The 12741-nt window shown below is 45.1% G+C and overlaps 1 protein-coding gene across 3 annotated transcripts; it reads right to left on the bottom strand.

Annotated features, from left to right (window-relative positions):
• Positions 1 to 601: 601 nt before the first annotated feature.
• Ccdc32 (coiled-coil domain containing 32) lies at positions 602 to 12404 on the bottom strand. 3 transcript variants are annotated; one of them, XM_052724517.1, is made up of 4 exons: positions 12296 to 12404; positions 9955 to 10210; positions 5493 to 5649; positions 602 to 1537 (listed from the first exon to the last, which is right to left on the bottom strand). In XM_052724517.1, the coding sequence occupies exons 2-4, from the start codon at positions 10196 to 10198 to the stop codon at positions 1399 to 1401; spliced, it is 540 nt and encodes a 179-aa protein (XP_052580477.1). In that variant the 5' UTR covers positions 10199 to 10210; positions 12296 to 12404; the 3' UTR covers positions 602 to 1398. The 3 variants fall into 3 exon arrangements, with proteins under 3 accessions (XP_052580477.1, XP_052580476.1, XP_052580478.1); XM_052724516.1 differs by having other exon boundaries at positions 12287 to 12375; XM_052724518.1 differs by having other exon boundaries at positions 9955 to 10205; positions 12287 to 12360.
• Between the last annotated feature and the right edge of the window lie 337 nt (positions 12405 to 12741).

Raw genomic sequence — 12741 nt, forward strand, 5'->3', positions numbered from 1 at the left:
AGCCAAGGATCTGAATCTTCTTTTGGTCACCATGGGCTCTTGCTCATACATGGTGTACAGAAACTCACACAAGCAAACACACATCCTCATAAATAAACAAATAAGAAAATCTTCTCTTTTTCTTTTTTGAGATAGGGTCTCTCTATGTAGCCCCGGCTGTCCCAGAACTCGCTATATAGACAGGCAGGCCTCACACTTACAGATTTTGAGTTAATGGTCTTCCTCTGCCTTTCTGAGTCCTGAGATTAAAAGCCTGGGCCACCATGCCTGGTCAAATAAGTAAATCTTTTTCTTTTTGTTTTTGTTTTTTCGAGACAGGGTTTCTCTGTGTAGCTTTGCACCTTTCCTGGAACTCACCTTGTAGCCCAGGCTGGCCTTGAATTCACAGAGATCCGTCTGCCTCTGCCTCCCGAGTGCTAGGATTAAAGGCATGAGCCACCACTGCCCAGCCCAAACAAGTAAATCTTAACAAACACACAAAAACAAGAGGCTGCCAAAGGTTGCTAGCTCCTCTGCCATAGCATACCTCTGTCTTTACTTCCCTCCCTCCTGGGAGTTCATATGAGAGGCAATGGGTCAACAGTACCATCCACACTACACACTTGTTCCAATGACAAAGTTTTATATAGACAACTCAAACTTCACATGAACAACAACACAATAAACAAAGAGTAAATGCAAGCTCAGTCAGGAAAGTTGCCGCAGGGAGCAAGTTTGGAACTAGTCAAGAGTTGTGTCAAACACTAAAGCATATTTACAAGTCTAATTTGGAACTTGGTACAAAAAGAAGCTGGGGGAGAAGCCATGAAACAGGAAATATATCTACACAGATATAAACACCCACGTTCCACACTTCTTTTTTTCCCATTTTTGACACAAGGAACAAATCAAAAGGAAAAGCCCATTTCCCTCGAGTCCTCCTATTTACAATGAGTGTGTGAGAAAGCCCCACAAGGGCTTGGACTCAAGGAGGCTGACTTCATTCGCCTTGGCTACACTTGCTCCTGACTCCTTAGCTATGGAATGCTTGAGACACAGACACGAAGACCCAGATGTGAGAAAAAAAAATACGGCTCACTTAACCGATACATTATACACAAGAGCTCAGTGTCTCCAGGCTCTTCCACACCCTGTCCTTCAATGGATCCTTGCAAACCTCTCACCTGCAGCAAGAGAGCTCAGTCAAGCTTTCTGATCCAGCACACACTGGGTCAGTCACTTCATCCGAGACAGTCACACAAGCCAGCTCCAAGCAAGTCCTCGGGGGCCAGCAGCTGTCTGCTCTGTGGACTGGAAGTCTGGGCATTTTCTCTCCCCGGATTTCACTTTGCTGTTGAGCTCTCTCGAGCAGTGTTTCCCCCGGGCCCCAGACAGCTGCTTGGCTTATGTGTGCGTAATTTATTGTTCTCCTGCTGCTGGCTTGTCCCCGGCCTCTGGCTTCTCAGCCTGCGACTCTGGAGGGATGAGAAACTGGACCTCCTCTGTGCTGATGGCAACTTTATCTGGCTGAAGCCACCGTTTGAAATGTTCCAAGGTGCTAGAAAAGAACAGAAGAAAGGAAGGACTAGGTCAGCCCTCGCTGATTAGTTACTTAATGGTTAGCTCGGTTACTCAAATACTGCAGTGCTGCCGCCCACCACCACCGTCCTCCCACCTCCGCTTTCCCCGCTAACACGGAGAACCGGAGAACCGTGCTACTGCTCTGACTGACCGCCGTGCGTCCTGGCAGCTCAGCAGCGTCATTTACCCCCTAGTGGGCACTTTGGCTCTAAGCAGCGCCAGAGCCCCTTGAAAGCAGGCTCTCTGAAGGCTTGATGAGAACAGCTGAAGAGCCTGTGCCTCAACTTTATCTTTTTTTCCCTCCAATCTGAAAAGGCGAGAAATTGTCAAGGGGATGAAACAAACAAATACCAAATTATGGGTGAGACAGAGAACTGAGATCTTTTCTACCTAAGACGGTGTGAGGCTCGATTACACTAACAGAGCTTATTTGTAAGAACTGTAATTTGGGGGAGGGAGGATTAAGACCCCTAGCTAGAAACACCTGAGCATCCAATGTTCCCACCAAGGAATGGCCACTATGCCAGGGGACTCTTCATTTGCCTGTGTAGAGGGGGGCTGGTCAGGTGTCAGGTTCATATCTCCCTCCACCTCCCTTAAGCACCCAGGAACCTATACCTTACAGTTATCACACAGTCACAGTAAACTAGAAATGGATATAATATGAACACCATGCTATGCTCTTTAATGACACGCAGCAGCTGGGTACTGGTGGCTCACACCCACAGTTTTCAGCACCCAGGAGGCTGAGGCAGGAGGACTGTCACAAGTTCAAGGCCAGCCTAGATTACACAGAATGAGACCATATCACTAACCAACTAACTAACCAACCAACCAAACAAAAAGCACAAAGCCATAGAACTATGTGTTAAACAGTAGCATCTCTCACATGAGGAATCTCCTACCTGCCCTCACAAAATGCAGAATTGCCTGTTTAAAATGCAAACTTTGAGTTTGAAAACACATGTATAACCGCTGTTTTCCAGTGGTTTCCAGTGGTTTCCAGTGGTTTCCAGTGGTTTCCAGTGGTTTCCACTGTTTTCCAGTGGTTTCCAGTGGTTTCCAGTGGTTTCCAGTGGTTTCCAGTGGTTTCCACTGGTTTCCAGTGGTTTCCAGTGGTTTCCAGTGGTTTCCAGTGGTTCCCCATAACTACTGTTTCACTTTCAGTTCCGCAAAATGACAGAAGCGTCCCCACAGATGTAGGTAAGAGGGACGGAGCCAGCCCAGTGCCAGAGGTCAGAATAAGCAGGAGGCTGACTCATGCCCACAGCTCCAGAGAATCAGGTGAAAGAGACCCTTCATCTACCACCCTTCTCATGGAACTGTTCAAATTATTTCCATCGAAAAGGGAAGTCAAAACAAAAGCGGGAGCTCACTGAGTTTCTTTTTTTAATAATTTTATTTATTTTTTATTTTATTTTTTGGTTTTTCGAGACAGGGTTTCTCTGTGTAGCTTTGCGCCTTTCCTGGGACTCACCTGGTAGCCCAGGCTGGCCTCGAACTCACAGAGATCCGCCTGGCTCTGCCTCCCGAGTGCTGGGATTAAAGGCGTGCGCCACCACCGCCCGGCTATTTTATTAAGACAGGGTTTCTTCATGTAGTTTTGTTGTTGTTATTGTTATTATTTATTTATTATGTACACAGAAGAGGGCACCAGATCTCATTACAGGTGGTTGTGAGCCACCATGTGGGTGCTGGGAATTAAACTCAGGACCTCTGGAAGAACAGCCAGTACTCTTAACCTCTGAGCCATCTCTCCAGCCCTCTGCTCACTGAGTTTTATGTGTGAGTCCATGAGCAGAGAAGCCTGACTTCAGAAAGAGGGAATTCTTTCTCGACTACGTAAGAGAAAGTTTCGGCTCCTTTTTGTGTGTGTGTGTGTGTGCTTTGTTTTTCAAGACAGGGTTTTTCTGTGTAGCCCTGGCTGTCCTGGAACTTGCTCTGTAGTCCAGGTTGGCCTCAAACTCAGAGATGCACCTGCCTCTGTCTTCTGAATGCTGAGATTAAAGACCTGCGCCACCACCCCGAGCCAAAGTTTTGTCTTCTTAGTGTTGGAGTAGAGGGAGGTTTCTGGGAAGACAGAACATTGTGCCAAGTTATGAATGGATCAGGAATCTACATAACTTCAAATTGCCTGTTTGGGGAAGTTTAAGACTCACTTATGTTGAGCCTTTACAGACAGAAATAAACATATTATCTTGTAAACCTCCAGAGAGTAGTTGGGCTGACCTTAAAATACTGCACTGATTTCTGAAGAACCTGAGGGTATGCTGACTGAAAATGTGAGAGAACGCAAGGGAAAGTGCTTTGTAAATTAAATGAAGTGTGACTATGATGTTTTATTCAGACATCGGCCTTGATTCTGACAGTAGCATCTTCACATGACACAATGGGACTCTCAAAACCAATATTAACTATGTGTTCCATGCTAAAGCCATAGTCCCCTAAGGCCTTTACTTAAAATGATAGTTGTTATTCCTCCCACCAATTTTCTAAATTGTGTGTATGTGTGTGATGCACATGTGTGATATGTGTGTGTGCAGGTGCACAAACCCTTGGGTATACACTGAGAAGTGAAAAGAAGACATCCAACGTCTTGATCCATCATTCTCCACCTTGTTCCTTTGAGACAGGGTCTCCCACTGAACCTGGAGTAGGCCAGTGATTTTACAGAGGGTTACAGTTAAGAGACTACCTTAGGTTTCAGAGACTTTGGTCTCTACAACAGTGTTGAGATTGTAAGACCACAGGGACTTTCAAAGTTAGACTGAATGCATTTTGCTGTGTGATATACTCATGTGCCTGTGGGGGCCAGGGAGTGAAATGTGATGGTTCGAATGAACTGTCCCTCATATATTCAGACATTTGAACACTTTTGGCCTCCAGTCAACGATGCTGTTTGGGGAGGACTTGGAGGTGTGGCCTTGCTTGAAGAAGTGCACCACTGAGGGAGCGCTTCGAGGTTTCAAAGCCTCCCACATCCCAAGTATACGCTCTGTGCTTCCTGTTTATGGCTCAGGATGTAAACCCTCAGCTTTCTGCTTCCATCTCCAGTTACCATGCCTACCTGCTGCTATGCTTCCCCACCATGATGGATTCTTCCTTCTATACGTTGCCTTGGTCACGACGTCTTATCACAGCAACAGAAAAGTAACTAATACATCACCCTCCAAACACCAAGCAGTGACATCACATAAAAGATGCTTTAAAAATATATTTGCTTGAGACGGGCGGTGGTGGCGCACGCCTTTAATCCCAGCACTCGGGAGGCAGAGCCAGGCGGATCTCTGTGAGTTCGAGGCCAGCCTGGGCTACCAAGTGAGTTCCAGGAAAGGCGCAAAGCTACACAGAGAAACCCTGTCTCGAAAAACCAAAAAAAAAAAAAAAATATATATATATATATATATATATATATATTTGTTTGATCCACACACTTTTTTTTTTTTCAGGTTTCTCTGTGTAGCCCTGACTGTCCTGGAACTCGCTGTGTAGACCAGGCTGAACTCAGAGAGATTCACCTGCTTCTGCCTCCCGAGTGCTTGGATTAAATTGAGCACCACCACTCCGGGGCTGACCCACCCACATCAAGGGGCTCTACTAAGACAGAAGCTCTACAGCAATGACGATTAGGAGATAAGAAAGCATGGCTCTGTTGGTTCATTACTTCCTTCTCCAGTGCACCATAGACTGAAAAATGAAGACAGTACTTCATCCTCAACTCCATTAAATATGTGGCCAAGATGTAGCTGAGGATATTTGCCATTCTGAAAAACCCACTGTTGATTTAGGGGCAAACTGAACAACCTTCCAAGGACTGATTTCAGCTCATAGAGCTATCAGTATCAACTGATAGCAGTACTCTGATGTCACTCTCCCTGAGTTCTTTAGTGAATGAAAAGTATGTTCAGTGAAACCAGCTGTCAATCAATTACCTCTCATCAGAATCAAGGCCATCCACAAAAAACTCAGACGCTAACTTCTCTTGGAGGAATCGATCCCAGCATTCCTTCTTAGCTTGGGCCAGAGTTCGAAGCATGTCCTTGGAAGTTACTTCCTCATTTAAACCTTTGATTCTTCTTAGTTTCTTCTCTGAAGAGAAAAGAAATGAGCTTAACATAGAGAGTATGAGCCAGTATCAGCTATACAGCAAATTCAAGGCTAAGCCAGGCTACTGGAGACATTGTCTCAAATATAAACCCAAACAGACCAAAACAAAAACAAAAACAAAAAAGCCTTTTACTGATGAATATATCCACAGTCCCTGCAAAAAAACAACAAGAAAAAAACAAACCCATTTTTAGAGGAAAAATAAAAGTGGATTGAAGATGCTTCTTTTCCAGTCCTGTACTGTATGGAGGAAATGTTTAACCCTGGAAAAAGGGAGAGCCATAGGCTCTCATAAATAAATCAACAGCATGTTTTTTGTGGTTTTTTTTTTTTTTTTTGAAATCACAGCAGCCCAGCAGGTATCTCTCTAAGGAATGCTTGTTTTCCCTGGCTTGGCATGTGTATTCCATCTCCTATTTTCAACTACTGGAAAGGAGTGTCTCTGAGGAGTAAACGGTTTTTCTTCTGGTTACAAGGACATGAAGTGGTTTCCAGCCCTCATGAGAGAGAATTAGAGAAAATGATGAGAGACCAGTGGTTCATTAGATGCTGAAATTGACTTGATGGGAATGCACTAATAAGAGACCTTTAGAATCTCTATGTGGGATTCAATTCTTGATTAAAGAAAAATATCTTCCAACATTTTAAATAGTTCCTCAATTTGTGGCCTGCATGTTGGAGCCTAATAAAAGCAAATATCCTGTAATCCCTTTGAGAGTGGTCCACAGGGCTTCCTGATGATAGATGTTTAATTCCTCTTCTTTGCATTTGAATTGTTGAGGAGATCTCTTTTGAAGCGCACAAGAAATGACATCACCATTACTTTCTGTTTAATTTAGTCTTCAGCTGTATAATTCAGTCATGTACTTTGTAATGTTTTAGTCGAGGACAAGCCACATATGTCATAGTGATTTCATAAGGTAGGTGATGTCACATGTCTCACTTTGAGTGAGTACACTCTAGTGTGTTCACTGACGAAAGCACCTAACATTACATTTCTCAGACAATATCCTGATTGTGAAGCAGTGTGGGAGTCTGCATGGTGTCCCAGCTGCCTGCATGCAGGAGATCCTCACTAGCAGCCTGCCACTGTTGACATACATTCCTTTAGAGCAGTGGTTCTCAACCTTCCCAATGCTGCGACCCTTTAATACAGTTTCTCATGCTGTGGGGACCCCCAACCCTAAAATTATTTTTGTCGCTACTTCATGACTGTAATTTGGCTACCGTTATGAATCGTAATGTAAATATTTCTGGAGACAGAGGCTTGCCAAAGGGGTCACAGGTTGAGAACCACAGCCTTAGAAGAAGACGGTTGTTGGACCCTCACCTAAGATTCTGACTCCCCTTCCTGCACTTCCTGCCATTCTGCCCTATTGCATGTGGGCAGCCTCAAGAGGTGCTATATTACATGGGCTGGGGAAGGGCGGCTGGGGAAGGGCGGCTGGGGAAGGGCGGCTGAGGGGACGCCGTCATCTATACTGGGTGATGTCTTTCAGGTTTAGCTGCTCTGGGGCCATCCGTGCTCCTGTTAATAGCCCCTCACCTATGCTCTGTAAACAAGACCAAGAAATCACTTGGTTCCCCAGGGGGAACTTCGGGTTATAGTACCTAGTTTTGTCATTGGGACCCCATAAGGAAGGAGTAGACACTGTCTCCCTAAGAACAGAATGCTCAAAACAAGCAATTGATAGCTGTTTGAGGGGTGACATTGATCTTAGAACCAATAGAAATTTTATAATATGCAGTTTTGTTTCCATTTCTAAAAAAGTTACATCAGCTAACAGACACTGACCAAAACAATAAACACCTTGTATTTCTGTAAGTCACCAGCAAGAGCTCACCCACATAAAACACCTGAAGTTGATAAACATTAATGTTTAAGGTTTCTTTTTCCTTAAGGATATAAAAAGGATAATGTGTATCTAACATTTATCTGGCTGAATTTTTGTTTTGTTTTGTTTTTGTTTTTGTTTTCGAGACAGGGTTTCTCTGTGTAGTTTGGTGCCTTTCCTGGAACTCACTCTGTAGCCCAGGCTGGCCTCAAACTGACAGAGATCCGCCTACCTCTGCCTCCTGAGTGCTGGGATTAAAGGCGTGCGCCACCACTGCCCGGCTTGGCTGAATTTTTAATTGTTACTCTTATCAGTGGACTCTTTTTGGCACAAGTTTATTTGGCAATAAAAACAATCTTCAAATTGTCTAGCCTCAGTTGTCATGGAGATAGGTACTTTTAGGGGGTAGAATGGGCTTCTGAGTATGCTAGGTTCCCAAACAGGTGTGGTTTTTAACAGGCAAGCAGAGCCAGGTACTGTGAGACACTCCAAACCTGCCTGCCATTATTACCTAATCCCTTCCTGGGCTGCAAAAAGGCTCCCGGCTTCCTCGAGAAGGAAATTTTAATTACCAGTTAATTTCTTAACTGATTTTAGAAAAGGCCAGTGGAGTTTTAACTTTCTAACCAATATTTACCAATCAACATCATCATTATCATTATCTCCAAGAGTGGGTTTTTTGTTGTTGTTGTTTGTTTGTTTGTTTGTTTGTTTTCTGAAACAGGGTTTGTCTGTGTAGCCCTGGCTGTCCTGGAACTCATGCTCTAGACCAGGTTGGCCTTGAGTTCAGAGATCTGCCTGCCTCTGCCTCCCCATTGCTGGGATCAAAGGGTGAGCCACCACTGCCCAGCTCCAAGAATGTTTCTTATAAGTCCTGGTCTCGTGCTACCTACCAGCCAAAAGATCTGGTTCTTTCCCAGACTGTTGCCTCTTATCACTGTGAAGCAGATGTTCTGTCTACCACAAACAGAACCCTTCCGCCCCTTGGCCACGACAGCAAGCATCATTCTTCTCTGCTGGCTCCCTTACAAATTTCACACGGATCCCACATCATGTCTTCCACCTTTCCAACTGCATTCAAGGTCATCCTCAGCTACACAATAAGTTCAAAGCCAAACTGGGCTACATGAGACCTTGTCTAAAAAATGGGGGTGTTGAATGCCTGGGGATATGGCTCAGAGGTAGAATTTGGTTTGTCTAGTATGTATGAGACCTTGGGTTTGAAAAGCAGCATAAATAAAGAAATATCAAAAAAAAGTCAAAGTCAGCCTGTGGTGGTTTGAATGAGAATGGCCCCCAAAAGCTCATACATTTGAATACTTACTTCCCAGTTGGTGGAACTGTTTGGGAAGTTTAGAAGGTGTGGCTTTGTTAGAGGATGGGTCACTGGGGGCAGGCTTTGCAAAGAATCATACCATTCCCAGTCTCTCTCTTTCTCTCTCTCTGTCTCTGTCTCTCTCTTTCTCCACCTTGTAAGATGTGAGCTCTCAGCTATTCCTGTCACCACAGACTCTAACCCTCTGAAATGATAAACCCCAAATTAAACATTTTCTTTTACAAGATGCCTTGGTCATGATGTTTTTCCCACAGCAATAGAAAAGTAAATAAGACATTGTCCTAGACTGACAGTCTCTTTCCCCTTGCATGAAACAATTTTAGTTTCTCATGCAAGGGGAAACAGTTTTAATTTTAATATCTCTCTAGATATTTATACTATGGCGACAATACAGGGCACTGAAAATATATTCAGGAAGTGTTTTTAAAATGGCCAACAGGGGCCTGGAGAGATGGCTATTAGTTAAAAACATTTACCGCTCTTTCAGAAGACTGAAATTGCTTCTTAGCAACCATATTGGGCAGCTCAAAACTGCCTGCAACTCCAGATCCAGGGGATCTGACACCCTCTTCCGGCCTCGGAGGGTACCTACATGTCTGTATATACACATATACATACAGATGCAGACGACTAAATAAAAAATCTTATTTTTCAAATCACTAACAGAAACAGAATGACCCTTCTGGCAACACACTCCCATTCCCACAATTAGTCTATTTAATAAAACAGGTTTTTAGCCGGGCAATGATGGTGCACACCTTTAATCCCAGCACTTGGGAGGCAGAGGCAGGTGGAGCTCTGTGAGTTTGAGCCAGCCTGTAATAGCTAGGGCTATTACACAGAGAAACCCTGTCTCAGAAAATCAAAAAAAAAAAAAAAAAAAAGAAAGAAAGAAAGGGGTGGTGGTGTTCCTTTCCAGCCAAGAACCTGAGACATCCCCTAGAATCACATCTGGCCCACATGTGGCAAGGACAAAAAAACATAATAGAAAATTAAAGATAATGTAACAGAACTTGCCTCCTTAAAAAACACAGGGGCTGGGGTGAGGGGAGAAAGAGAGGGAAGGGAGGGAGAGAGAGAGACAGACACACACACAGAGACAGACAGAGAACTTACCTAGAGATGCTAAATACACTTCTGAATCATGCAAAGGAGCCCAGGGCTTTACAGATGGCTTTACAACAGAGTCCGCTGCCTCCGTATGGCCTTCACCTGCAGGGCATGAATCCAGAAAGGAGTCTGAGAAGGCGTTGCTGGCAGCATCTTCTTGGGCAGGACTTGGCAGACAAGAACAGATTTCAGCCCAGAGGTCCCGGCCAGACTTTGTAGCTGAAGAGTCAAGACTCTCAAACATTTTCATTTGGAGTCTGAGCTGAAAAACAGAAGCTCAAGTGAGTGAAGACCAGCTCCAGTACAGTATAATGCTGGGTGTGGTGGTGCACGCCTTAGGCCCAGAGCTTGGGAGACAGAGGCAGGCAGATCTCTGTGAGTTCCAGGACAGCCAGGAACACACAGTGAGACTTTGTCTCTAAATGAATGAATGAATGAATGAGAGAAAGAAAGAGAAAGGCTATAGTATAGGAGCTGGAGAGATGACTCAGAGATTAAGAGCACTGGCTGCTCCTGCAGACTAGTTTGGTCTTCAGCATCCACATGGCAGCTCACAATCATCTTTAACTCCAGTTCCAGGGCATCCAATGACCTCTTTTGGCTCTGTGAGCACCAAGCACGCATGTGGTGCACATACATACATGCAGGAGAAACACACATAAAATAAAAATAAATAAATCTTGCTGGGTGGTGGTGGCATACGCCTTTAATCCCAGCACTTCGGAGGCAGAGCCAGGTGGATCTCTGTGAGTTCGAGGCCAGCCTGGTCTACAGAGTGAGATCCAGGACAGGCACCAAAACTACACAGAGAAACCCTGTCTTGGAAAAAAAAATCTTAAAAAAAAAATACAGTATAGCCAGGTGTGGTGGTGCACACCTTTAGTCCCAGCACTCCAGAGGCAGAGACAGGTGGATATCTGTGAGTCTGAGGCTAGGCTGGCCTACATAGCAAGTTCCAGGTCAGGGCTTCATAATGTGACCCTGTGTCAAAAAAATTAAAACACACACACACACACACACACACACACTACACACCCTGAATGGGTAAAGGAGTCTAAGAAATACATTAAAGGAGCCCAGGGCTTTACAGTTGGCTGGACAGAAGAGTCTGTTCCTCCAGATGGCCTTCATCTACAGGATGAGAATCCATCCAGGAGTGTGAGAAACCACAGTCCCAGAACTGCATTCTATATATTCAAGAAACACAAGAATACCTGTGCTGCTTCCACATGCACAAGCAGCTAGCTACACTGTTCTCTGCAGATCTCTTTAACACACAGCTGTTCTATCATCAGTCAGTTAAAGCTTGTCTTCAGTGGGGCACAGACTGACAGTCTTACATAAGAAAACAGCAAAAACATTGCTTGGTGAAAGTGTCTGTCAAAGAGCACTGTCATAATGCAAGGGCATTCACTCATTTCAGCAGCAGCTGGGCTGTATTCTTCAAGTTCCTGCACATCCCCATTCATACTTTTTACCACTTAATTTTTTTATTACTATTTTAGTTGCCCATATTTATGTGGTAACGTGTGATAACTCAATAAATGTATGTGATGTGTAATCACCCAGATAACTAGCACTGAATACAAACATTGAAGGAGAGGCATTTTCATCATTTTACAGACACAGTTAGGTGTGGTGGAGCACATCTGTGACGCCTGCACTCAGAAGTCTGAGACAGAAAGGTTATGAATTCCAGGAACTGGTGAGGAAGAAGGAAGAGGAGCAGGAAAAAGACCAGGAAGAAGCGGGAAGAAGAAATAACAAGATCAAATGAGTAGTTTGCTCAAAGCTGCATTGCTGGTATATGATGTTTTGCTTCCAAAATCCTTATTTTTACCCAGCATCAACATTCTGCCTGCTTGGGAAACGCACTGAAAGCCGCCCACGCTGAGATCGATGAGACGGGCTATGCGCAGAGCCTAGGGATTTCCATAACCATCTAGGTTTATAGAATAGGTAGGCTCCCGCTTGTAAGAGGGCTTTTAAAGATCAGGAAAGCCGACGAGGGCAAAGTCTGAAAAATTCCAGCAGACAGTCCAGACAGCGCGAGGGCCCAAAGTCAGAGGAACAGATATGTCACGGAGTCCTTAGATTCTCCATGGAAGTCTTCTGAACACACCCAAACCCCAAGTCTGCTCTCACCCGGGAGCCCGCGTGTCCCTGACCCAGAATGTCCAGAACAGTGGACGAAACCGTGTGTCCAGATCCCAGGCCTCAGTCACTCGGCCTCAAGAATTGACTGGCCTTGATGATCTGGTCCCTGATACCCTAGTTGTGTTCCGGGGTCAGGCCATAGGAGGGGATGCTAAACACTGGACCGTGGCCCCCCACCTACCGCAATCACCTGCCCAGCAGTCTCCAAACGCCCGGCTCAGGTCTGTCGCTGGCAGTCAGGAAGAAGCCGTGAGGGGCGGAGTCTCTGAGTGACGGGGCTCAGGAGCCCTCCAATTGATGCCTGATTTTTTGGCATCCTGTGAGTTGATTGGTAGAATAGAGCTAGTGACGCCCAGAGGGCCGGCAGTCGGTGGGCGGAACTAGTAGTTGCCAGGGAACGGTGGAATCGCTTATCCAGAGTTTCCTCTCCAAGACCTGACTGATTGTTAGCAGGTCCCAGAGTTCCAGCTTTCCACCCTGCCATCCCCGACTCGGATAGTGAAGCCAGTTTTCTAGACTTTTCTTGGTCCCGAGAGGTCTTGATTTCTAAAGCCCCTCGGAAAGAAGGTGCCTGCCTGTCTTATATGTCTAGATGGTTCTCGAAGCCCCAAGGCTCTAGGTGCAGCCCTTTCCACC

The sequence above is a fragment of the Peromyscus californicus genome, unplaced genomic scaffold (genome assembly GCF_007827085.1).
Source record: "Peromyscus californicus insignis strain IS unplaced genomic scaffold, ASM782708v3 Scaffold_7__1_contigs__length_154581171, whole genome shotgun sequence".
In the NCBI taxonomy this organism is placed as follows: Eukaryota; Metazoa; Chordata; class Mammalia; order Rodentia; family Cricetidae; genus Peromyscus; species Peromyscus californicus.

Excerpts from the sequence above, each read along its gene's own strand:
- Ccdc32 (XM_052724517.1), bottom strand. The coding sequence starts at position 10,198 with ATGAAAATGTTTGAGAGTCTTGACTCTTCAGCTACAAAGTCTGGCCGG. Across the intron at positions 5,650-9,954 it reads AGTGTATTTAGCATCTCTAG|AGAAGAAACTAAGAAGAATC; the intron begins GTAAGTTCTCTG and ends TTTTCTCTTCAG. Across the intron at positions 1,538-5,492 it reads GGCCTTGATTCTGATGAGAG|CACCTTGGAACATTTCAAAC; the intron begins GTAATTGATTGA and ends GTTCTTTTCTAG.